Source organism: Phaseolus vulgaris, chromosome 1 (genome assembly GCF_051622355.1).
Source record: "Phaseolus vulgaris cultivar YP4 chromosome 1, ASM5162235v1, whole genome shotgun sequence".
In the NCBI taxonomy this organism is placed as follows: Eukaryota; Viridiplantae; Streptophyta; class Magnoliopsida; order Fabales; family Fabaceae; genus Phaseolus; species Phaseolus vulgaris.
The window spans coordinates 48,312,164-48,338,537 of NC_143498.1; the positions used below are offsets into that span (position 1 = coordinate 48,312,164).

At 37.8% G+C, this 26,374-nt stretch overlaps 1 protein-coding gene and 1 pseudogene across 2 annotated transcripts; one reads left to right on the forward strand and one right to left on the reverse strand.

Moving 5' to 3' along the window:
- Positions 1 to 1,391: 1,391 nt before the first annotated feature.
- On the forward strand, positions 1,392 to 15,486 carry LOC137816081 (fructose-bisphosphate aldolase 6, cytosolic-like; annotated as a pseudogene). Its single transcript, XR_016517061.1, has 4 exons — positions 1,392 to 1,529; positions 8,490 to 8,553; positions 9,627 to 9,802; positions 14,456 to 15,486. The product of XR_016517061.1 is annotated as a fructose-bisphosphate aldolase 6, cytosolic-like (transcript).
- A 5,643-nt stretch (positions 15,487 to 21,129) lies between these two features.
- On the reverse strand, positions 21,130 to 24,628 carry LOC137814542 (trihelix transcription factor PTL). The gene is made up of 2 exons (XM_068617338.2): positions 23,704 to 24,628; positions 21,130 to 22,882 (listed from the first exon to the last, which is right to left on the reverse strand). Exons 1-2 carry the CDS (start codon positions 24,219 to 24,221, stop codon positions 21,622 to 21,624), a joined length of 1,779 nt encoding a protein of 592 aa, XP_068473439.1. The 5' UTR covers positions 24,222 to 24,628; the 3' UTR covers positions 21,130 to 21,621.
- Positions 24,629 to 26,374: the final 1,746 nt, after the last annotated feature.

Here is a 26,374-nt window from a genome sequence, read left to right on the forward strand (position 1 = left end):
GGTGTTATTGCATATTACTTCATCACTACTAAAAAATTATTAAATAAAAATTAACTTTAAAAATTAAAAATAATTAATTTTTATATTGACAAATTAGATACTATTTAAGAAACTAAAAAAATTATTAATATCTAGATTAGTTTTTATTTTTTATAAATAGTGATAAATAATTTTTAAATTGGTATCTAATTAGCTACCTAAGTTTTAGCTATCAATTATTTAGATTCTGAAGTTGGTATCTCAAACCTTGGTATCTAATTAGATACCAATTTAGAAACTATTTATCAATAATAGAAACTAATTTAGATGTTAGTCTTTAAAATAGTATTTAATTTTGTTAATATAATAATTAATTGTTTTTATCTCTAAAAATATTTCAATTTAATGATTTTCTTGTAGTGCATGTTTTTAAACATGCATCCCATGTTCCATGAAAATTAAAATATAAACCTCCTCTTAAAAAAAATATTATATTATTTGTATTAATATATTTTGAATTATACAATCTGATAATAATTTTAAAAATATGCATTTTAAAATATATCTTCAATTCAACATTGATACATTTCATAATGTATTTTCAGAGTGAGAGATGCATTCCAAAATGTGTATTCTAAACCTACATTATTAATTTTGGAATATATATTCATAATGTATTAATATATTTTAGATTGTAAATTTCATAATGTATTTCCATTTAAAAATATATTTGAGAATACACAACTTTTAAGGAAAAAATTGGAAATTCATTTTCATAAGGACAATATGGGGATGCATAATACAATGACTACGTTGTAATCCTTCACACATTGGGCTTTTAAGACCGGACAATTTTCCCTACACCTCCATTGGGTGTGTAAAAGATAAAAAAAAATGTCTTTAATCTCTATCATTTCCTTCTACATCTATTATTTTTTTATTTAATAATTATTATTTTCTTAAAAAATACAGAAATAAAAAGTGTCTCTCTCTAACTGGTGTCAATAAATTTTTTATTATATTTTTTGAAAAAGAGTAATTTACTTTTAATATTATGTTTTTGCAAAAAGTGTAATTTTTTGAGACACGTATAAATCATTAAATACTACTAATGCAGTTGTGCTAATCACTTAAGAATTCGAGTGAAAGATTCAGCAGTCTTTACCAAAAAAAGAAAAACTAATTACAATCAATGATAAAAGAGTAAAAGAAATAACAAAATGTGGGGCAGAAATATTTGTGAAAGTTATATTTATTTGAACACAAAAACATTTAAACTAATTATTTGAACTACCCTTTATTTTGTTTCCGTTTGATTGTATTTTTTTTTTTATCTTAAGCCGTTAGAGAGGGAACATCTTGGAAACCCACCTACCTTATTTTCCCGCCAACCCATCTCGCAGTCTTAAATAGTCACAAAACCCACTCTCACATTTCACTCTTTTTGAAACCCTTCTCTTCCTTCTTCCACTTCGTCAAACCCAAAACCTCTTCTTAATTCCTCCATCAATCTTAAGCCACCATGTCTTCCTTCAAGACCAAATATCAAGGTACTTAACGTTGTTTCATTACTATTTTGTCTTACATGCCTTCCAGTTTTTTCGATTTGTCGTTGATTTCTCACACCACTCTTTCTTTTTTCATCTTGTGTGTGTTCTTTGTGTTGAACGATTGTGTTTATCTACTAGGCGTCTGATTTTGTCTTCTGGGTATGACTATTTAGATGTAAAGGTTTGATCTTTTCTCTACCTTGCTTCACATTTGGCGACCTGTGATGACTGAATAAATTTAAATTTATAGATCCAAATTTCGATCTGTGTTTGAGTATTTTTTCAGTTGAAAAAAAAATAAATTTTGTCCGTGTTGTGTTTTCTGATTGGAATTGAGAGCAACCTTTGAATTTTAGTTCACAGCGGAAACTTGTGAATTTAATTTTGTTGAGTGTGTTTATGTCCCTGAATTGTCGTGTGATTATTATTTTTTTCCGTTCCTTATATTGAACGGTCTTGGTTGGGATATTATTTGTAATATGAATAAACAAGATCAGCTATCGAATTTAAGTAATGATTTGATCTTGTGTGGGCTTGGTGATCCCTTTCAAGAATTTAGATCTTAGTTGTTGAATGATAATGTTATACAAATCTCTAAACATTATTCATAAATATTGTTTCAAGGATGTCATTTTATTATTTTATATTAAAAATAATATCAACTTAAATATTTGTTGAGGGAGGGTCTCTGGAGACACTTACACTCTCTAGATCCTTCATACAATTCTATAATATCGGATTAATAAAAATGCTTTCGGTTGGCCTGTTTTTTTTTTCCAACAAAACTACTTTTATCAATTTTCAAATTTTAAGTGTTATTTTATCTTTTTTGAGTGAGGTAGATAACTTTTGAGAGATGTTTATTCTCACCTGCTTTCTCCTCCTTGTTTATTCATTTCAAGTTGAAGTGAGATTATTGTATTGTGGTAGTATGACTTGATTTAAAATGTACGTGTTCTAATGAATTTGTTGTTTTTTTTAGGTATGTGTAAATTTCACAAGAGAATAATATATTATTCAATGCAAAGAATGACTTATATAAGCCTTACCGACTCTGAAAAAAACAAACTAACTGCAACTGCATACTAAGTGGCACTAAACTAGGAGTAAATAATGCAACAAATACAGACCCGTTCAGCCCTATATTTCAGGGGCCTTATTGACACGTAAATAACTAACATACCCTCCCTTAAGCTTTAGCTTATTTCAGTAACTTCAACTACACCAAGCATGTGTCTGAACTTCTCAAACTGATCGAGCTTCACAGCCTTAGTCATCACGTCAGCCACTTGTTCATTTGTATTGCAGTATTTCAATTGAACTACTTGTTCATTCACCAAATCTCGCAGAAAGTGAAATCGTACTGCAATGTGTTTACTTCTTCCATGGAGAACAGGATTTTTGGATAATTGAATTGTAGAATTGTTGTCACATAGAATTTTAGTGGCTTCTTTTTCTCCTAACCCAAGGTGCTTGAGAATTCTTCTAAGCCAAATGCATTGACATGCACAAGATGCTGCAACAATGTATTTAGCTTCTGTAGTAGATAAGCTAACTACAGGCTGTTTTTTTGAAGCCCATGATACAGCTGTAGTTCCCATCATAAATACTGATCCGGAAGTGCTTCTTCTATCATCTAAGTCCCCTGCATAATTGCTATCACTGTAGGCTGTGAAACCTATTTTTTTTCCTTTTTGATAGAAAAGACCGTGGTCTATGGTGCCTTTTAAGTACCTGAAAATCCGTTTTGCTGCAGTCCAATGTGACTCCTTTGGATTGGCCATGTACCTGCTGATTAGACTTACTCCATACATCAAATCTGGCCGCGTGGCTGTCAAATACATGAGACTACCAACAACTTGTTTAAACTTTGTGACATCTATTGGTGCTCCTACATCATCCTTAGACAATATAGTTCCAGGTACCATAGGATTGCGAACAAAATTACTTTCTAGCATGTTAAACCGAAGTAATATCTCACGTGCATACTGTCTTTGACAGATAAAAATTCCTACCTCATTCTGTATAACTTCTATTCCCAGAAAATGTCTCATTTTACCCAAATCGGTCATGTCAAATTCTAACTGCATAGAGCTTTTGCACTCTTCACATATATCCTTGCAATTTCCAGCAAAAATCAGATCATCAACATAGAGACTAACAATTAAGAACTTGCCATGGACCCTTTTTGTAAACAAGGTGTGTTCACTAGAGCAACGTACAAATTTTTCTCTGGAAAAATAGGCTTCTATCTTACTGTACCAGGTTCGTGGAGCCTGTCTAGGTCCATAGAGAGCTTTCCTGAGTTTGTATACGTGATTTTCTTTGCCCTTTGTGATAAATCTAGCAGGTTGTTGAACGTATACCTCTTCTTGAAGTTCACCATGTAGGAACGCGCTTTTGACATCGAGTTGGAATACTTCCCATGAGTATTGAGCTGCCACGGCTAATAGCACCCGTACTGTGTCAAGTCTAGCTACAGGAGCAAATACTTATGTGTAATTGATTCCATACTGCTGGGCATAGCCTTTGGCCACTAACCTGGCCTTATATTTCTCTATCTGACCATGTTCATTGAATTTGGTTTTGAAGACCCATTTCACGCCAATGGGTTTAACACCATCTGGAAGTTCTACAAGCTCTCACGTGTTGTTCTTTTCAATTGCTTTCATTTCAGTGTCCATTGCTTCCTTCCAGTTCTGACTCATGTAAGCTTCTTCAAAGGATTGAGGATCTACATAATCGGTTATCATCATCGCCAGTAAGCTCTCCTCTTCTACAGATAGGTTGGTCTCATAGTCAATCATCCATGATGGTTGTCTCCGGGTCCTGATTGCCCTCCCTTCAACTGCAGGATCAGTGAATGCTGAATCTGAAGTTGGCTCGAGTGTTTCTGGTTGATCATGGCTGACTGTTATTTGTTGAGATGCAAATTCTGCAGTTTCAATTTCTTTGTCTCCCAAATCAAGAGCAAGAGGTGTGCCTCCATCTACCTGTGCATTCCAATTCCAACTCTTATTTTCTTCAAACACCACGTCTCTGCTTACAATAACCTTCTTTGTAATAGGGTCATAGAGTTTGTAAGCTTTTGACTCATCACTTACACCTAAGAGAATACATTGTTGGCTCTTTGCGTCTAGTTTGCTTCGCTTTTGATCTGGAATGTGAACATGTGCAACACATCCAAATGTGCGGAAGTAATCAACACATGGCTTCACCCCACTCCACACTTCTTCCGGAGTCCCTTGATCTATCGCAGAGGTTGGACTTCGGTTTTGGACATGAACACACCAGCGTACTGCCTCAGGCCAGAAGGATTTTGGAACTTGCTTGTCATGAAGTACTGTTCTGACTGCATTCATGATGATACGATTCTTACGCTCTGCAACTCCATTTTGTTGAGGAGTGTAGGCCGCTGTCAATTGTCTAGAGATACCATGGTGATTACAAAAGGTTGAAAATTCCTTGGAATTGAATTCACCACCTCGATCAGTTCTTAAACACACAATGTGAGTGCCAGCTTCTTTTTCAACATATGCTTTGAAGTTTTTGAATGCATTGAACGTTTCAGATTTTGCATGCAAAAAATAAATCCAAGTCTTACGAGAATAATCATCAACAAAGCTTAAAATATACCTCTTATTGCTGTGTGAAGCTGGCGAAATGGGACCACATACATCAACATGGATTAATTGGAGTTTCATTGCTGCTCTCCATGAACTTTGCTTTGGTATGACATCTCTATGTTGTTTTCCCATGAGACAGGTAGTGCATATATCCTTGGGAGTTTTCAGAAAAGGTAGACCAATTACCATTTGCTTATTTGCAAGTGTGATGAGTCCTTTAAAGTTGAGATGTCTAAATCGTTTATGCCACAACAAAGCTGCCTTATCAGAATCATCTTCAACTTGGAGGCACTGAGAATGCTGGGAGGTCATTGAGACTGTCACATAAAACATCCTATTTCCTCTCAAGTATTTTGATTAGCATGTCAATATTAAGTTCTTTGATTGAAATTGATGCCCGTATAAAAATCATTTATATCGATTCCTCGCATATAAAATCCTTAAGAATGTCCCCTAACTATCGATCCCTCGCATAATTATAAGAACAACTTAGAACGAAGCTCAGACGTTTGATAGCAATTAACATTTCAAGTCTATTCCTAACACTCAAATATGTTAAGTATTGTTGTTTAGGTCCGAACCCTAAAAATACCTCCCGGTCAGATTTAAGATTCTCAATTTGTCACGGAAAATTAAAAGTAAAACAACAATACCAATAATCAATCAAGAACTGAATATTAATATATAAAATATCACCTCAATACATAAGAGTTTGAGCAGATTACTCCCAATCCCAAAGGGTAGAATTAGCCACGCATACTTCTATCACCTTCCATTCTCCCAATTGGATTACAATTCACTCTATGGTGTTTTCCTCTCAATCTGGCACCTAAGGTTGAGCCTCTAGCCCTCTATTTATCCTAGTTTTCTAGGGTTAGGTTGTTTATTGTGTCGCGCTAATGGGCTAAATGATAAAACATAAAAAATGCCCAATCTTTCTTTGCATCTTTTCCATTCTGGGACCTTCTATCTTTATCTTTTTAGCTCAAATAATTCATCTTTAATCCAAATCTCCGATCTTCCTTAGAAATCTGCAATTAACACCAAATTTGAGAATAAAATACTCTTATTCAAATAAAGATCATAAAAAATTTAAAAAGGTATAAATTCATAAATTAGGAATTATTTTATATGTAAATTAGAAATAAATCCTCATAAGTGCCTATATTTTAATATGAAATATTACTGAAATTAGACACTTATCAGGCCGTTGTCAATTGTCTAGAGATACCATGGTGATTACAAAAGGTTGAAAATTCCTTGGAATTGAATTCACCACCTCGATCAGTTCTTAAACACACAATGTGAGTGCCAGCTTCTTTATCAACATATGCTTTGAAGTTTTTGAATGCATTGAACGTTTCAGATTTTGCATGCAAAAAATAAATCCAAGTCTTACGAGAATAATCATCAACAAAGCTTAAAATGTACCTCTTATTGCTGTGTGAAGCTGGCGAAATGGGACCACATACATCAACATGGATTAATTGGAGTTTCATTGCTGCTCTCCATGAACTTTGCTTTGGTATGACATCTCTATGTTGTTTTCCCATGAGACAGGTAGTGCATATATCCTTGGGAGTTTTCAGAAAAGGTAGACCAATTACCATTTGCTTATTTGCAAGTGTGATGAGTCCTTTAAAGTTGAGATGTCCAAATCGTTTATGCCACAACAAAGCTGCCTTATCAGAATCATCTTCAACTTGGAGGCACTGAGAATGCTGGGAGGTCATTGAGACTGTCACATAAAACATCCTATTTCCTCTCATGTTTGTATGAATAATCAATCCTCTATTTGGATGGAATATCTTGCATGTATCATTTTGGATTAAGATAGCCAGGCCTTTCTCTTGAAGTTGTCCCAAACTTAAGAGGTTGGTCTTAAGTTTTGGAACGTAGTAAACATTGGATATAACATGTGTAACACCATTGATTTGAACCCGAATATTTCCTCTGGCAACAACATTCAATGGTGTGTCATTTCCAAGTTTCACATTTTTATTGAGCCCTTCTTCATGAATTTCTGTGAACCACTGCTTATTACCAGTCATATGATTACTACATCCAGAATCTAGAAACCAATTTTCTCTCTGAACAGATTGTGTCATCTCTTCATATGCCACCAATAGAATCTCATCTTCTGCCTTTGTTGCACCCTCACATGCTGCATAATGAGCCTGCTTTTCTACTCCAGGGCATTCGTATTGAAAATGTCCTAGTTTGTGACATTGGAAGCATTCAACAAGCGCCTTGTTGAAGGGTTGTCTCCCATGTCCTCTTCCCCATCCACGATTTTCTCTACCGCGACTTGCTCCCGAACGATCATCATGAATGACTTTCAGCCCTTGTTCGTCAGGTTGAAAACTCTCCATTCTTTGCTCATGAACAAGCAAACTCCCATGAAGTTCATCAAGACTTAGGGTGCTCAAGTCGTTGGCCTCCTCAATGGAGCACACCACGTAGTTAAAATTTGGGGTTAAGGATCGAAGTATTTTGCTGACCACTGTGCTCGGGTCCAATGTTTCACCATTTACCTTCATTTTATTGACTCGGTGAGAGTACGTCCCAGGTAGCTATCAATTTTCTCACCGTCTTTCATGTTCAGCAATTCGAACTCCCGTCGTAGTGCTTGAAGTTGAGCCCGTTTAACTCGTGTTGATCATTGGTATTTCTGCTGCATGGACCTCCATATCGCTTGTGACATGCTTTTGTCTAGTATTGTTTCAAGGACTTCTTTATCAATAGCTTGAAACAAGTAGTTCTTTACTTTCATATCCTTCAGATTCGCCTCAGTAGCATTCCTCCGCTGTGCCTCTGTGGGCGTGGCTCCAAGTTTCGGTATGTCTTCTTCTACTAATTGCCACAGTTCCTTACTGCGCAGAAAGTTTTCCATGGTCATGGACCAGAAATCATAGTGGCCATCGAACTTTGGAATGGCCGGTTGAACAAACTTCTCTGGTGCAGACATTCTTACTCTCACACTTCTCACTGATATTGCCCACACTCTGTACCAGATTGTTCTTCACACAAGATCTGGATAATTTCTCTCTGCACACGTAACTCACTTTCTGGATCAGGCCCCTTACGGAGCTCTGATACCGATTGTTGTTTCTTTAGGTATGTGTAAATCTCACAAGAGAATAATATATTATTCAATGCAAAGAATGACTTATATAAGCCTTATAGACTCTGGAAAAAACAAGCTAACTGCAACTGCATACTAAGTGGCACTAAACTAGGAGTAAATAATGCAACAAATAAAGACTCGTTCAGCCCTATATTTCAGGGGCCTTATTGACACGTAAATAACTAACAGAATTTACATGAATTGCAGATGAACTCATTGCCAATGCTGCTTACATTGGAGGTGCTTACATTGGAGGGTATTTGATGAGAATCAAATAAAGGAGGCCTTTATTAATGAAGGAAGAGGACATTCGCCTTCACATTTGAAGTTCTTCCTTCTAGTCTTCTCAAAATTAAAAGAAGACATAAAATAAAGATGAGGCCCAAGCCCAAAGCCCAAGCCCAAGCCCAAGCCCAAGCCCAAGAAGGCCAAAGCCCAAAAAGCTCAAGTCCATCCCATGAGGGGCAAGGCCAAACATTAAATAAAAAAGCATCATTTGAATTACTCTTGTATAGTTGTAGGAGGTGTGGATATTAAATAAAGAAGTGTGAAAATGTAAAATAAAGTCACATTATCCATGTGACTTAGGAGAGTAAGTGTAGGTGTAGTTTTTAGGAGGTGTCATAGTAGAAAAAGGTCACACCTCCCATGTGACTTGTTTTTTATGGGAATTTCAAATGAGTTTTATTTGAAATTTCCCACCTATTTTCCAGCACCCTCACACTATAAATAGAGGTGTGGGCTCTTGTAAAATTCAGATTGGAAATTAGTAATAGAGAAACTCTACTCAATTTGAGAGAGAATTTGTGAGAGCTTGCTTCTCCTTCACCTTGTCTTATCTTGAGTGCATTTGGTTCTCTCAAGTGGCGGCACTAGCTCACTCATCTTGGAGTCTTCATCCTCTAAGTGGCGTGATCATCAAACCAAAGCATCCATCTCCATAAGTTCTTCTTTCTTTCATCTCCATATTCATATGAAATTCGTAAAACATGTTTAGCTTCCTTTTTGGTTCGGCATTTCAGTCTATTTTCCAGTTTTGCTTCGGTTCTTAGTTCATTGGTTGTTTATAGTTGTTTCTTCTTCAATTCTAGTTTAATTGTTCGGTGCATTTCTGTTCTTGATCATTTTATTCGGTGCTTTTGCCTTTTTACACAATTTGTTCGGTTTAATTGACAATAGATGGCTCATCCATATGAGTTTGGTGTTTGGTGCAAGTCTTGGTGAGTTCTTGAAACATAGAACCTTGATCCAATTCTATTATAAATGCCTAAGCTATCTCCAACTCAAGTTGATTCCATAGAATGTCAAAGAATCATCTCTATTTTGATAGTGGAATCATATCAGTATCCTTGCTGAATCAACTGGTACAATTGACAAACGTTTGGTCAGCATTAATGTTGAGAATGTTGAAACAAACAGACGTGCTCTTAGGGAACTTCTATTAACGACACCTGGTGCTTTTCAGTGTCTCAGTGGTGTGATATTGTTTGAGGAAACCCTTTACCAAAACACAGCTTCAGGTATTGTGCTCTGTTTTGCAATATTTAAATGCACTACTGTACTTGTTAAGTATCTTCTTGCCGAATTATGAGTTACAAACATACATGTTGTTACATTTTTATTGAGTATGTATATTTATTTATTTACAGCATTTTTCTAACTAAATTCTAACTTTCTTTTAGTTGAACTATTCTGAATTCTCTTGGCTAAACGTGTTACTTGATATCATTCTAAGATAACAAAGAAGATATTTTAATAGTATATAACATTACTCTTTTCAGGTTTTGTCCAAAGGTGATTATGAATTGAATTCTTCAAAATTCAATAAAATGAAAATTGAATTTAAATTTAAAATTCAGACCCACTTTAACTATTTATTTGGATTTATTTAAATTTATTTAAATTCAGATGAAATCCACTTTGTTAGTAAGTTAAATCTATTTCGATTTGGACCTGTGCTAACTTCACTCGACCTTGATTCGAAGACACCTTGGCTTGGGTTAAGGGTGGACAAAAAGTCCAAATTACAAAATCCAATCTATAACTATCCATATCCATATCCATATTAGTTTTAATCCATTTAAATGAATTTATTTTAAATCCAAATTCATGTTTTTGGATTTTAAATCCAATCCATTTAATTGGATATGGATTAGATATAAGATTTGATACATTTTTGGATGGATTTTGACTTGGCCCGACCCAAGTTAAGCCAAGACAATCCAACCGATGTCGAGTCGAGCGGGCTCAGACCGATGTCTAACTGAGCAGTCCTGGGCCCATATCGAGCTGAGCGAGCCCGACCCGATTTCGAGCCGAGCGCGCTCAGGGCGTTGTCGAGCCGAGCATTCCCGAGTCGATGTCGAGTCGAGCTGGCCAGGGCCGATGTCAAGCTCAGCTAGTTCGGACCGATATCGAGTCAAGCAAGCCGGATTGATGTCGAGTCGTCGGGCCCGCCCCGATGTTGAGCCGAACGGGCCCAAGCCGATGTCAAGCTGAAAGGGCCCATCTTGACGTCGAGCCGAACGGGCCTGGACCGATGTCGAGTGGAGAGAGTCTGGGTAGATGTCGAGTTGATTGAGCTCGGGCCAATGTCGAGCCGAGCGGGCCTTTGCCAATGTCGAGTCTCCCAGGCCCGGGACAATGTCGAGATGAACGGGCCCAAGCCAATCTCGAGCTGAGCAAGCCCAAGCTAATGTCGAACCGAACGAGCCCGAGTTAATGTCGAATCTCCCGGGCCCAGGTCGAGGTCGTGGACCCGGTTCAATGTTGAGCCGATCGGACCTGAGCCAATGTCGAATCTCCCGGGCTCGGGCCGATGTCAAGCCGAACAGGCCTAGGTCGATGTCGAGTTGAGCGGGCTCGAGTCGATGTCAAGTCTATTGGGCCCTGGTCGATGTCAAGCTAAGCTAGTACGGGCCGATATCGAGTCAACCAAGCCGAGTTGATGTCGAGCCGCTAGGCCCGCCCCGATGTCGAGCCTAACGGGCCAGACCAAAGATGAGCTGAGCAAGCCCGGGCCGATGTCAAGCCAAACGGGCCCAGGCCGATGTCGAGTGGAGCGGACCCGGGTATATGTCAGGTTGATTGGGCCAGGGCCAATGTCGAGTCGAGCGGGCTCGAACCAATGTCGAGTCTCCCAGGCCCGGACTGATGTCGAGCCGAACGGGCCAAGGCCAATGTCGAGCTGAGCAAGCCCGGGCTAATGTTAAGTCGAACAAGCCATAATTAATGTCGAGTCTCCCGGGCCCGGGTCGATGTCGAGTCTCCTGGGCTAGGACCGATGTAAAGCCGAAGAGGCCTGGGTCGATGTCGAGTTGAGCGGACCCGAGTCGATGTCAAGTCGATTGGACCCTGGCCGATGTCAAGACGAGCTGATCTGGGTCGATATTGAGTCAAGCAAGTTGGGACGATGTCGAGCCGTCGGGCCCGCGTCGATGTCGAGTCGAACGGGTCAGGCCCATGTCGAGCTGAGCAAGCCCGGGCTGATGTCAAGTCGAACGGGCCCACGCGGACGAGCCCACACCGATGTTGAGCCAAACGGGCCTGGGCCAATGTCGAGTCTCTCTCGGGCCGGGGCCGATGTCGAGTGGAGCGAGCCTAAGTAGATGTCAAGTTGATTGGGCCCGGGCCAATGTCAAGGCGAGCGAGCCTGAGCCAATGAAGAGTCTCCCGAGCTCGGGCCGATGTCGAGCTGAACGGGCCCAGGCCAATCTTGAGCTGAGGATGCCCGAGTTGATGTCGAGCTGAACGGGCCCGGGTTAATGTCGAGTCGATTGAACCCGGGCCAATGTTGAGCCGACCGGGCCTGAGCCAATGTCGAGTGTCTCGGGCTCAGGCCGATGTCAAGCCGAACAGGCCTGGGTCGATGTCGAGTGAGTTTGCTCGAGTTGATGTCAAGTCGATTGGGCCCTGGCCAATATCAAGCCAAGCTAGTCTGGGCCGATATCGAGTCAACCAAGTCGGGTTGATGTCGAGCCGAACGGGCCCATACCAATGTCGAGTCTCTCTCGGGCCCAGGTAGATGTTGAGTTGATTAGGCCATGGCCAATGTTGAGTCGAGCGGGCTCGAGCCAATGTCGAGTCTCCCAGGCCCGGACCGATGTCTAGCCGAACGAGCCAAGGCCAATGTTGAGCTGAGCAAGCCCGAGCTAATGTCAAGCTGAACGGGCCAGAATTAATGTCGAATCTCCCGGGCCCGGGTCGATGTCGAGTCGATTGGACTCGGGCAAATGTCGAGCCGACCGGGCCTGTGCCAATGTCGAGTCTCCCGGGCTAGGACCGATGTCAAGTCGAATAGGCCTGGGTCGATGTTTAGTTGAGTGGGCCCGAGTCGATGTCAAGTCGATTGGGCCCTGGCCAATGTCTAGCCGAGCTGGTCTGGGCCGATATCGAGTCAAGCAAGTCGGGCTGATGTCGAGCCGAACGGGTCAGGCCAATGTCGAGCTAAGCAAGCTCGGGCCGATGTCAAGCCGTATGGGGCCAGGTCGATGTCAAGCCGAACGGGCTTGGACCAATGTCGAGTCTCTCCCAGGCCTGGGCCGATGTTGATTGGAGCGGGCCTGAGTGGATGTCAAGTTGATTGGGCCCGGGCCAATGTCGAGCCGAGCTGGCCCGAGCCAATGTCAAGTCTCCCAGTACCGGTCCGATGTTGAGCCCAACGGGCCCAGGCCAATGTCGAGCTGAGCAAGCCTGGGCTGATGTCAAGCCGAACGGGCCCGGGCTGATGTCAAGTCCAACGGGCTCGGGCTTATGTCGAATCATCCAGACCCGGGCCATTGTCGAGTCGTCCGGGCCCGGGTTGATGTTGAACCGAATTGGTCCGCGTTCAGGTTGAGTCGACTTAGGCCGGTTCGAGCCAAGTTAGTTTGTGTCCATATCAAAATGGATTTAATGTAATTGACAAAGTGGATTTAATCTAATTAACAAAATGGATTGAATCTAGATTTAATTCACTTTAAATGGTTTTAAAAAAGATCCATTTAAATTTGATATCGTTAAAATGGATATGGATTTTAAATCCAATCCATTTATTTGGATTTGGATTGGATCTAGATTGGATTTTGAAAAATCCAATCCATGACCACCCCTAGCCTGGGCGGACTTGGATTGACTTGGGCCTGGACCGACTCAGCTCGATCTGGGTCCAAATCGACTAAACTCGACTTGGACTCACACCAACTCAACCTGGTATCAGACCTGAGGCTGAATCAGCTCGACCTTGGCCAGGGTCAATCTGCCTCGACATGGGTCCAAGACAAAGGTCAACTTGTGCACAAGCCGAATCAGCTTGACCTCAACTCGAGCCGATTCGACTCAATGTAGGCATGAGCTGACTCGACTCGGCTCGACCTTGGCCCTTGCCGATTCAACTTGTACTGGGCCCAGGCGCTTGCTCAACATGGGCGAGGCCAATTAGGCTTGACCTGTGCACGGGCTGAATCAACTCGACCTAGGCCCAGGCTGACTAAGCTTGACATAGGCCTGGGCCGACTCGGCTCTACTAGGACCCAAATCGACTTGGCTCAACCTAGGCCTGGGTCGAATCAGCTCTACATGTGCTCGGGAAGACTCGACTCAATAGGGGCCCAGACCGACTCGGCTCGATTTGACTCGACTTGGGCACAAGCCGTCTCGTCTCTATTTGGGTTCGGGCAAACCCAGCTCGACTTGGATCTTAGTCAACTTAGCTCGACATGAACCCAGATCAACTGGGCTCGACATAGGTCTTGATCAACTGGGCTCAATTTGGGCTTGGGTTGACTCAACTTGGCCCGTCAACCTAGTCCTGTGTCATCTTGATTGGACCTTTTTTGGGTTGATTTGATTCAATCTAGGTCCGAGTCGACATGATTGGGTTAGGGCTCAAGTCAACTTAGCTCGATCTAGGCCCGGGTTGACTCGACTCAACGTGGACTAGGGTCAACTCAAAATCCAACCCAAAATCGATTTTGGATAATAAAAAATGTATCCAATTTATATTCAATTAAATAAATTAGACTTAAAATCCCAAAATATGGATTTGGATTTGAGATAAATTCATTCAAATGGACTTAAAAATAATATGGATTTGGATAATTAGGAATTGGATATCTAAATTTGAATTTTTTTTGTTCGTCTTGCCATGATTTTTGTTTTCCCCCAGTGAATTTTTTTCATGTAATTTATTGCAGGAAAACCCTTTGTAGAGTTGTTGAAGGAAGGTGGCGTTCTTCCTGTATTAAGGTTGACGAGGGCATTGTGGAGCTTGCTGGAACTAATGGTGAAACTACTACCACTCAAGGTTTGAATGGCCTTGGTCAGCGTTGCCAGAAGTACTATGAAGCCGGTGCTCGTTTGGCCAAATGGCGTGCTGTGCTCAAGATTGGTTCTAACGAATGGCTATCCATGAAAATGCATATGGTCTTGCTCGATACGCAATCATATGCCAGGAGAATGGCCTGATGCCTATTGTGGAGCCAGAGATCCTGGTGGATGGACCTCATGACTTCGTGCTGCATGCTACAAGGCACTAAATGATCACCATGTTCTGCTTGAAGGAACTTTGTTGAAGCCGAATCCTGGTTCTGAGTCCCCAAAGGTCACCCCAGAGGTGATAGCTCAATACACTGTTAGGGCGTTGCAGCGAACTGTTCCTGCTGCAGTTCCGGCTATTGTCTTCTTGTCTGGTGGGCAGAGTGAGGAGGAGGCAACCCTCAACTTGAATGCCGTGAACAAGTTACAGCCATGGTCTCTTTCTTTCTCTTTTGGAAGGGCCCTTCAATAGAGCACTCTTAAGGCATGGGGTGGGAAAGATGAAAACATTAAGAAGGCTCATGAGGATGCTTTCATTGCTTGGTGCAAGGCAAATTCACAAACAACCTTGGGAACCTACAAAGGTGACGCTACCTTTTCTGAGGGTGCTTCTAGTCTCTCCATGTCTAGGACTACAAGTACTAGAGAGAAGGTGTTGGCTTCTTTTGGACAGATTTTTGCACTTTTGGTTCTACATTTTCCTTTCATGTTCTTTGTTTTGCTTTGCACTCTCGGTTATAGGATTAAGGAATAATTGCACCAAGCTAAATTGGCTTGGTATCATTGCTTGTCATGCTAGTTCCCCCTTGGATTTCTATGATTCAGTTTTGTATTGTGAAGATGTTTTGTTCTTTGTTTCAATGAGATTGGCTTGTGAAAAAGCATTTTGCTTCCAGCATATTTGCATAAAACTTTGCCCATGCTGGTTACCCGATTTTAATTTTGTTCTTTTTCATCAATCATTAGAATTTTTTCATTAAAATTACGTTTTAGTTTATATATAAATTTCGGAAAATTATATAACTGAGAACAAAAGAGGATTATAAAATTTAGTAAATGATGTTAGAGAAAGAAAGAGAATAAAAAAAAGTTGAAAACAACGTATAACTATAAAATGTGGTTATTATGTTTAGTTAGTGGAAACAAAGAGGTGCTGTCTTTTTTTATAATGATAATAAAAAATAAAAAGTATAATTGAAAAATATAAATAATAAATAAAAGAATGGGTTATATTATGCACACAAAAGATGGTTTACAAAGAGAATATTCTTTTTAATATTTATAGATTATTATTATTATTACTAATTATAGAATATTGTTACTATTATTATTAGTGTTGTATGATCTTTGTCCGTCTATTTAATTTCAAATAAATTATAATTCACTCTTTGGTTCAAAGTTTGTTTCCTTAGGAAAAGTTTATTTTTGTTCTTTTAAATTTAAATTTTTTAATTATTACTATTTAAAAAATGTTTTTTTGTTTTCAACCTAAAACAAATTTAAGCCTTCAAATTTTAATACAGTTAAAAAAGTTATTTATATAATAATTAAGTCAATAAGAATTAAAAATAATAACTTGTATCATATTTAATTTTATTTTAAAAGATAATTTGTCATACTAAATTCAATCACTATTAATAGAAGTAAATATTATTGAAATCAATCAATTTCAATTAAAAAATGGTAATTTGTATCTGATCACATACTACTAATTAAATGATAAAAAACTAAACAAGTAAAAACTGTATATAGAATTAACTTCGGAATAAATGATAAAAATATGTTTCTTTTATGAATTTTGACTGATGTACCCAATGAAAACAAGTTTCCACTGGATTAAGTGCTTATTGAAACATAACACAGCAAACACATTTTTTGTTTGTATAATTTGGCAATACTAGAAATTGTGTATTACCAACCATGAAATCATATTTTTAGAGAGAAGAAAAAATAGGACGTAATACGTGAAAATAAGAAGGCTCATGGTGGTATCAATAATTTGGGCTTTGTAATGGTGAAACTAAGTTCCTTGCCATTAGAATTGCTATTTAAACCCAATAGCATTGGTCAATTTTTTACCTTCTTCATTCTTTCTATTTTTCTGAGCGCCCTAATAAGCCCAAGCACCCCGACACCTATTTGAGCTCGTTGAAGATTTTTTTGTGGTTTTTTTTTATCTATTTTGGGAGGATTTGATAGTTTGTTTGTGGTTTTATGGTGAAAAAATTAGTTTTTGAGTTATATTTTATTATTTTTGTTCACTGGTTTGTTACTAGGTCTTTCGTTGTTTCGTATTTTGTAAATATTTTGAATTTTGTATGTTGGAAGTCATTTTATAATTTGAAATTGTTTACTAAATTTGAACAATCTAGAAATAATTTAAAAAAATATATTTTTGGATTATATAGCAGAAGCTACTTCTGGATTAGGTATTGAATTTTGGTTTATGTAATTTAGAATATGTTGTTGAAAATATAACTTTGAAAATTGTCTAATCTATAACATTTTTCCAGTTATGAGTTTCAAATTGTTGAGAAAGTACCTCACCCTTTCAATTAATTATGGATAATCCAGAGATTCACCACATTTCACAATACAGGATACACACAGCCAACACACCTTCATAACCATAACTTCAAATATTTAACTTACTTACAAGGATATTTTTGAAATTATAAAGTTATGGGGTACCGAAAAACCTATAGTGGTGCAGGGAAAAACAACGCCAACTTTCTGCAGCCCACAATTTGAATGTTTCTTCTCTCCTATAGGTCATTGGGAAATATCATTTAATTCTTAAAAAATATATTTTAAATTGTAAAATTTATAATAAATATAGTAGATTTCATAATGTATTTAAAAAAAACATATATATTGTTGGATTTTATAATTTTTTTTAATTTTCCACAGAAACAATTATTACGAGAAGTATTGTGGTTATAAAAAAAATAATGATACATTGACAATTCACAATTTTTTATATAATTACATTACAACTTTCAATATTATTATTTTAATTTTTTTTATATCATTTAATTTTAAATGTATTCTTTATTATATATATTTATTTTTAAACGTTTACAACTTTAAGGGTTGTCAAACTATTATTTAAAAAAAAACAAGAAACAAGGGATGTCTGTTATGTAGCACAGACACTGACATGGACACGAAGATACTTATAATATTTAAAATGTTAGATACGGGACACAAATCTATATATTATATAATTATGAATTATATAAATTGACAATAAAGATTTATGTACACAAATATGTTTCAGATTATTTTTTGGAGCAGTAAAATATTTTTCATAACTGATTCAAAAAGATTTGTTTCTTATTTTTATAATCATAATAAAAATTTATACAATAAGTTTGAATTTTTAGAAAATTAATGTATTTATCTTTTTTGTAATTGTGTTAGAACCTTACTAGAATTGTCAGAAATTCAACAAATATTTTTTGAATTGGACACCTTTCCTACAAGTGTTATACGAGTGTCGGTATGCGATATGAGTACACGTCATTTAAGAGAAGTGTCTTAGATTCGTAAGATGGGGTGTTACGTTTGAGAAGAGGAAGAGGGGCTCGGACTCACTCAGAAGAGGAAGATTGGCTTCGGTGGGAAGGAAGACGAAGATAGGGTGCGGTGGCGAGAAGGAAGAGGGGATGTTCAAAACAGTGAATTACTTGTATTTTTTCTTTAAAGGTGTAATGGTTATCTCGCCAACTCTATGGAAGTGCGGAAAGAGAAGTATGAAAGTGAAGGAAGGAATTTGCTCACAATTTTCTCAAACATCTCATAGTTGGTTTTTGGAATGTAAAAGATAAATTCAAAATGCATGAAAGGTTTCATAATGAAATCGTACCAGGGTTCTAAAAGAAACACTACATAGCCTTGGGCAAATTAAACCAAAACAAGGATTCTAAAACAAAATAAAATCAAAGTTGCCTGAACCAGACAAACAAAATCTGAAACAAGGAGCTTTCATCTCAAAAGCTTAGTCAGTGCATGAGCCTAGCAGGCCGAGTTTGATGGAAAAAAAATTCAAAATAGTATCAGGAAAAGTTATTTACATTCACTCAGTTTCTGTTTGATTTGATTTTCACCCCATTATTTTGTCTACTTTTCTTAACCATACTTAGCTGTGACATATATAACTTTTTCTCTTTTTCTTCCTTAACTCTCTCCATTATCCACCCTAAACATCCCATTTTGGGAAATGGAAAGGAGATGGAGATTAATTAGGTATCCCACCAGATGTTCACTCAACCATGCACCCTCTCCAACCCTATTAGAAAAAAAAGCAAATGGAAAATGATAAAGTCTTGATGAGGGCAAGAGTTATGAATTGTAGTGGCTACGATAGGGTAGTTATATTTGGCCTAGCCTACTAAGAAACTTTATATAGACACCAGTGTATGAGGAAGCATTTCCCTCTCGTTGCCATTGAGAAGTCAGAACCTGATTGCATATTTTTAACTAAGGGTGAGAAGGATAAAGCTTACCTTTTACAGCACTAAATAATTAAAAGCAGCACCTCAAAGCCAGAATTTCTTATCTTGATGCTGGACTAGTACATAACCTTTTTTTTTCTTTTGATTTTTCTTGAGGTGCAGGGTGCAGCTGACTAAGTAGTCACGTCAGGGGCATCAGAGAAAAAGCAGATTGTTATATATATATAAACACTTTAATTTGGTATCATCTTTCCATTATTGTACACGTGATACGATTTTGCTCCTTTGACTACCTAATTACTTAACTGCCTCTAATAAGCGTGAAGACAAAGCAAGGAAGGAGGTTGAAGAGAGGAACCAAAATTGTGTTTTGTGTGTTATGATAATGACTGCCAATATGTCTCCCCAACCCTTTGCATTTGGTTTTCCTTTAGCAGGAAACTTCTTTACTCTTTCCCAGGTACGGATACTGTCTGCCCAGGAGCGTAAGATGTATCAGTAATATTTATGTAATGCTTATGCATATGTATGTATCTGTGTAGTAGTAGCGATAGTAGTGCCACTACCACATACCCTCAGAATGCAACAAAATACTTACACTGCAGATAAGACCCTGTGTACATGTCATGCTACTGTCACTCACTTCTCCAACAAAAAGTATAAAATAAATAATTTCATTTTGGGGTGTGGGCTATTTCACTTTCCTCACTTTATCATGTATTAATGCTTGATTCACCTTCCAATGGCATACGCCACGCCAGGGCCAGTACACGCCACTCGCAAGGTAGGGTTTTAATTTTTTCCTTTCCTTATTATATATATAAATATAGGAGAGCTTCTAAACTCAATGCCTCACACATCTCTCAACCTAAGCTACCCCTTATTCCTCAATTATTCAACCAAACTCCCCAAAACTCAATATTGCTACACATTTTTTCTCATAAAACCCTTTTTCTACTTTCTCATATCTCATTACTGATGTTAATTATTGCCTATATTGATTAGTAAAAATGGAAGCAGAAGCTTATTAAGTCAGCAAATGATGTAGGAATGTAAGCAATTAAGCATGCTTAAATGGAAGCTTGATTTGATTTTGAACTGGAGCTTGCTAAGTTCTATGTCCACTTGTTATGTTATGTATAATTGTTTTCTCATGCAAAAAAGGAAGAAAATACCAGAAAGAGGTCAATGCACTATTGTCAAGGATTTTGCTTCTCCCTTGTTCCATATCCCAGCCAACTAGGACCACACAATAAAACTGAGAGCTGTATGGCTATAGAGAATTCCCGTGCAGTTACTTGCTGGATAACATTTATTGATCCTTCTGTACAAACCAGCCAATAGTATAGACACGTTAGTGACCTATCAGGCTAAATAGTACAGAGATGTTCTACTAGAACTTAATATATATATATATATATATATATATATATATAATGTTAGTTGAACGTTTTTGTATCCGTCCACCTTTAACACAAAATATAGCTTCAGACCGCGTGCAATGGAGAAGTTTCATTTGCAATGAGCCACCACTTTTGCAACTTTGCGCGCCCTTGAATTAGTAAGGTTTGATCGGGTTGGGGTTTTGGTTCATTCTGGTTAAGTAGGCCAAGCAATAGAAAATGTTGCTGTTATGAAATGCTTTTTTTCGAATCACTGGGATCAGTGTAAGCTGTGAAAAGTTGGGATAGATTGAAGACATTTTAAATTTAAATGTTATTATATCCTTTTGTTAGGTATAATAATGCATTTCATTTTTATAATCTTTTAGAGATTCGATTATACAAGTATGAAACACTTTCTTTAGTTTAATGTGCCCAATAGTAGTGCGCACGCGAGGCTGCAATATAACCTAGCTCAGTGACAACTCTAAAAAGTTTCTTATTTAAGTATTTATTGGCTAATCAAATAGTATTACTATGTTCGAGTTGAAGGTAGTACCCTAGTCTAAACCAGCAGAAATGATGGTCCTTTAATTCAAAAGATACCTTCTCAAAGAAAATCAGGCCTCTTTTTTATGCTTGAAACAATTAATATTCCATGCTTAAACAATATCCATCAATACATCACTTTTTCCTCGTTCATAAAAATATGACTAATAAATAAAACCAAAGAAATTGCTACCTTATAATTACAACCTTCAGTACACAAACAGAAAAGGCCCGCACAGATAAATATCCAAAAAATACTAAAAAAAGTGCAAGATGGGTGTGGAAGGAGAAAGACGGTGACCAAATGGTGATATAAACATCATTGGAAGATGCAACATATGAAGTAATACAATTGCAAACTCCATTTGCACGCATAAAAGAAACCTAACTCACCTGAATCAGTGTCAAATTCATACCCCAACAATTCAGTGATATTTGTCAATGACTCCTCATTAAACTTAAGTACGTGACTTGAACACATTATTTTTCACCTTGATTCCCATAAATATAATGAGATTGACCACTTTATCATCACCAGTCCCTATACGTAAACGACCCTCATTAGTTAGCTCTTGCTTACATAACGGGAGATCGTCTCAGATAAATGGCTGTGAAATTTTCGTGCCTCTGACGAGTGTCAACCTTATTTCCATCTCATCACTGGTTTTGGCTTGCTTTATTAACCTTTAAGCTATAGTTCTCCCACAAATTTGCACTCTCAGTCATCAAGAAGGGAAAGCAATTGTCACCAGCAACTGCATTTCCAACATTTGAATTCGAAGGCGAAGAGCCATCATTTTGCAGCCTCCTCTCGTGCCTTTGATCATTAATATCACAATAGGCCCCTCCTTGGTTATACAGAGAAGACTGTTCGCTGTTATCGAAGTAGAAACAACCTCTAGGGTCTTCCTTGCGCTTCTTGTTTCCATCTTTAGCATTCCTTGCATAGTTGCTGCTACTTTCCCATTTCTCTTTGAACACTAAAGCACTCCTTTCGTAACCAAAACAAGCCATTTTGGTTGCTATTTCCTCCCACATAATCTCTTCTGAACACCCACTTTGCATATACCTTGTCTCCATCTCAGCTCTCAGTTGTTGAAGCCTAGTAATCTCAGATTCTGGCCAGCTTTCAGCACCTCTGACAGTAGTACTATTTAGTATTTCACTCCCATCTTCATTCAGGTTTTCACTATGGTTTTGAATTCCAGTTACCATACGACCCTCAGGAGATTGAGTACTCTTTATCATCTCATTTCCTGTTAGTTTTTGCAAAGCCTCCATTAAAGCAGCATCCCTGGCTTCAATCCATGCTCTCTCTTTAGCCCAAAATTTGTGTTCCCTCTCCAACCTCACAGCTTCTTGTCTCCTCCACTCTTCTTCTCTGAACACCCTCTCCTTTTCTTTCTGTTCCAGCGTCTTTGTGAGTTTATCCAACCACTCCTCTTGCTTCTCCACCAGCTTCCTCATCTGTGAGTCAATGAAGTCTTTTATCTTCACCTTCCAGCTTCTACCGCTCAGCCTCTTTCTCCTCTTCTCCGTGGAGTCATTGTCCTTGAGTCCTCCAGTGCTATTCTGATCATTGTCATCCGATGATGACGTGTCCAAATCAGTGGAGTTGGTGAGACTTAGGCTATCACAATGCTTCTGGGAGTGAAACATTTCTTGATTTGTTTGAGAAGGGTTGTGGCTGTTTGCGTTGAAACGAAGGCTGCTGCTACCAAAATTGGTTTCTGGCACCGATGTTTGGTTACTGTTTTCCCCATATAAGGCTTCAAGTTGACGAAAGAACCTGTAATGTTTCCCATCCTGCCTTCCTGCTTTTCCCTCCTTTGTCTTCTTGTAATATTTGTACAGGTTCTCAAACTTCTCCCGGCACTTCTTCCCGCTCCTTTGATATCCATGTTCTTCAGACATGATCCTTCAACATTAACACAAGAAACAAAAATGCCTAACTGAGCTCAACGTAGGTGATGGAACATGGAACCCTAGTCTGAGCTGTGAATGATGTGAGCGTTCATAATAACAATAATAACAATAAAAAGCTAGCCAATGTCATGCAGTGACGTTCTCTATGTTATTATAGCAACCTAGTTTTAGCAAATGAGCATTGGAATGGGTATAGAAATATGATTCATTGAATGAAGAGCCTGCGGTTGATGTCATTCCACGAGATAATAGCTAGAATTAAAATAGGCAGCTGCAAAAGCTTCCGAAAGTTGAATGAATTTTGCGTAGGGAAAAACTAGTATTAAAGGGGAGGCTAGCACTTGCACTTAAATAGGCTAGGAAATTTCTAAAAGCGAAAAGGGGCAGTGTTAGAGACGTACTAATCTTGGTATATGAACTCAAAGCACTTCGAAGTACACGATCAATAATCAAAAATTGAGTAGCGAGACGACCAGTGTATATAGTATAGTCACCTCAAACAATTAGTGCCTTATTATATTTCTACCAGAGCTTCCAGAAAGTAGTGTCACTACTATAGTCACCCAATTAAAACCAATTAAGTGCAGTCATGTTAGTAGGAAACCGTCAAGAAGGTAGTTACAAAGATATATTTAAATTTAGGTGTTTGTTTTGTCCACTGTTTTTCTTGTTTTCATTATTTTAATTTTCAATCCCAAAGAAACAAACAAACAAATTATCATTTTGAGATGTTCAAGTTGAGGAAAAAAAAAGGTTGAAAAGAGAAGCGAGAGAGTACTGTTTGAAACAGAAGAAAATAAAAATGGTACCTACCTAGAAACTTCATCCCATAGGGGACCCTTTTGATTAGCCTCTTTGAATTTAGAGTCGAGGCGAGATCTGATCTCAAGAAGAGTGAGAGTCTCTTGTCTGGGCCATCTTCCAGTGGAGGCGTCTCCACCGATGCATCCTGCGGTCTCACCCTCTAAGCAACTAAGCGGAGGAGTGGAGGCGCTAGTGGTGGTGGTGGGAGTCGCAGCAGCGATGTTCGTATTGTTATTATTCGTGGCGGAATCGGTAGAGGCAAAGTCATGAAGACACCGAGGCATTATGTCCGCCACTTGACGACCAAACATCATCATCTCGAAGTGCTGCGTGGCGGCCAGGTTGGAGTGGCCGCCGGGGAAGAGCTCCGCCTTGGGCTGCGGCGGCATGGAGGGGAAATGGGTGGCCCTCGGGCCGTTCATGAGTTGCCTGAGATCAGTGATGGCATACTGCTGCTGTTGCTGGTGTTGCTGCTGGTCATGATGTTGATGATGATGGTGATGATGATGATGGTCCTCCATTTCCATAGGAGAAGGTTAGAAAGAAAGAAGAAAAAGGAGTGAGAGAGATAAAAGGTGAAGGAGAAAGGATGATATAGAGAGGGAAGAGAGTTAAGCGGCAGAGTCGGATCCTGTCGTCCACGAAAAAGATCAAAATTTAAACGCAGGGAAATGGTCCCATGTCTGTGTACAAATGTATGCGTGTGGTGTATGGTGTACGACACTACGAGAGATATTCACTTATTATTCAGATTGAAATGAAATGAAACTCTTTCTCTCTCTCTTTCTCTGTTTAGTGTTAGTAATAGTAATAGTATTAGTGTGGTGAGGTAATGTGTTATCTTCTCTCTCCATCGCTTTATGCTGCTTCCTTCTGTGTCCTTCTTCAGTACAGTGAGAAGGGTGGGGTTGGAGTGTTTCTGGGAGTAAGCCCTAAGCCCATCAACCATACAAAACCAAAGTTAATGTATATAGCTTCTATTCTTATTATTATTATTATTTTTATCCTTATTATGATGATGTTTGATTGGCTAATCAATGCATGACACGTGGTCTAAAGTGAAACGCCCAATGGAAGACAGCCGAGTTTGTCTTGCTGACGCGTGTATAGTGTATCCGATGCTGCCTTTTTGACTTTTGTTAATCATTCCATACAACAATATTAACGTGTTCCCTTCTCTTTTATGTTCAATAATTATATCTTATGTCATTTTTAGTGTTAAGCTTCAAATATATTATTTATTACATTTTTTTATTGCATTATGCTGATGTTGATGTCGCATACAAAAAGGCTTAAGCAGTTTAAGAATTATTTTTTAAAATTTTAATACAATGTAATAAATCATTTCTAGATTGTAAAAAGTTGAATTATAAATAAAAATTACATAAGTAATGGTCTTATAATATCTTATATTAGAGAAAAACTTGTAAGAATGTTTTAAGGATGATGTGGTAGGGAAAGATCCAATTAAAGTAAAATTAGACATTCATAAGTATTTGGAGATTACCTCACATGTATTTATCCTTTTTTGTATTAAAATATAATTTAGATGTCTTATAGATAATTTTAATAACCACTAAAAAAATAAGAAATAAAAATTTAATCACCTCTATTACATCTTTAATACGATATTACATTGCAACTACATCTTAGGATATTTATATATCAATATTCCAAGACACAAGATTTTCAAAGTTTGGATAAGAATACTTATTTAGAAGAGACACTCAATTCAATTATTATTTAGTTTTATAAATCGTTTACATTACACTCTTATTTCATTATTCGTTTACTAAATTGAGTGTTAAACTATCATCCGCAAGTAAGTGATTCTTTGTTCAATTATTACTTATTCCTAATCAAAGTTGACACTTTGACTTATACAGATAGAAGATTTTGTCTCATTAACAACTCAACTAGAGACATTCTATTTTTGGTAAGAGGAAGTGAGAGACAAATTCATTATTTTGTGAGAAATCACACTTTTTTAAATTCATGAATATGTGAGATGAACGAATCATCAATTGTTAACGACTTTAAAGATAGAATCAAAAGACGTGTAGAGAAAAAATATAACTAATATATGAAAAAATGGCAACAATGCAACAAGATTTTATAACTTTACATCAAGGCATTACAACTTTAAAATATTGAGTGTCTTGCAACATTTATTCTTTTCAAACTTTATCTCACAAGTTTTATGTGGTACTCGATCTCACCAATGAATTATTTGATTCTTTTCAAACTTTATCTCACAAGTTTTAAGTACGATTTGAAGTAATAGATAAACTCTACAAATGGGATTTGAATAGAGCTACAAGATTTTCTTTGTAAAACTGTCAAACCATTTAATAGACATAGAACAACACTTAGGTTAGTTCGAGTTCTCCTTTAAGAAATTTTTAAAGGGTTTCACTAATCAAACTTGATTACATCGAATTTATTAATCATTCCTAGTTATATCTTCCAAATCTTCCTTTGAGATCGAGATCTTAGGTATTTTTAGTTGTCACTCATGTCAAGTAAGATAAATTGAAGGAAGGTTAACTTTGAGAGTGAATATGACACAAGAATTGTCTTACAAGTGAGTAACACCACAATAAAAAATACAAAGGCTAAAGATTACACAAAAAAACTTAGAGCAAAAGCACTATAAAGAATAGTATTATACTTGGTCTTT

Bases quoted from the DNA above. Each gene is read 5' to 3' on its own strand.
- LOC137814542 (XM_068617338.2), bottom strand. From the start codon at position 24,221: ATGGAAATGGAGGACCATCATCATCATCACCATCATCATCAACATCAT. The intron at 22,883-23,703 runs GTAGGTACCATT...TTAATGTTGAAG, and splicing joins CTATGGGATGAAGTTTCTAG to GATCATGTCTGAAGAACATG.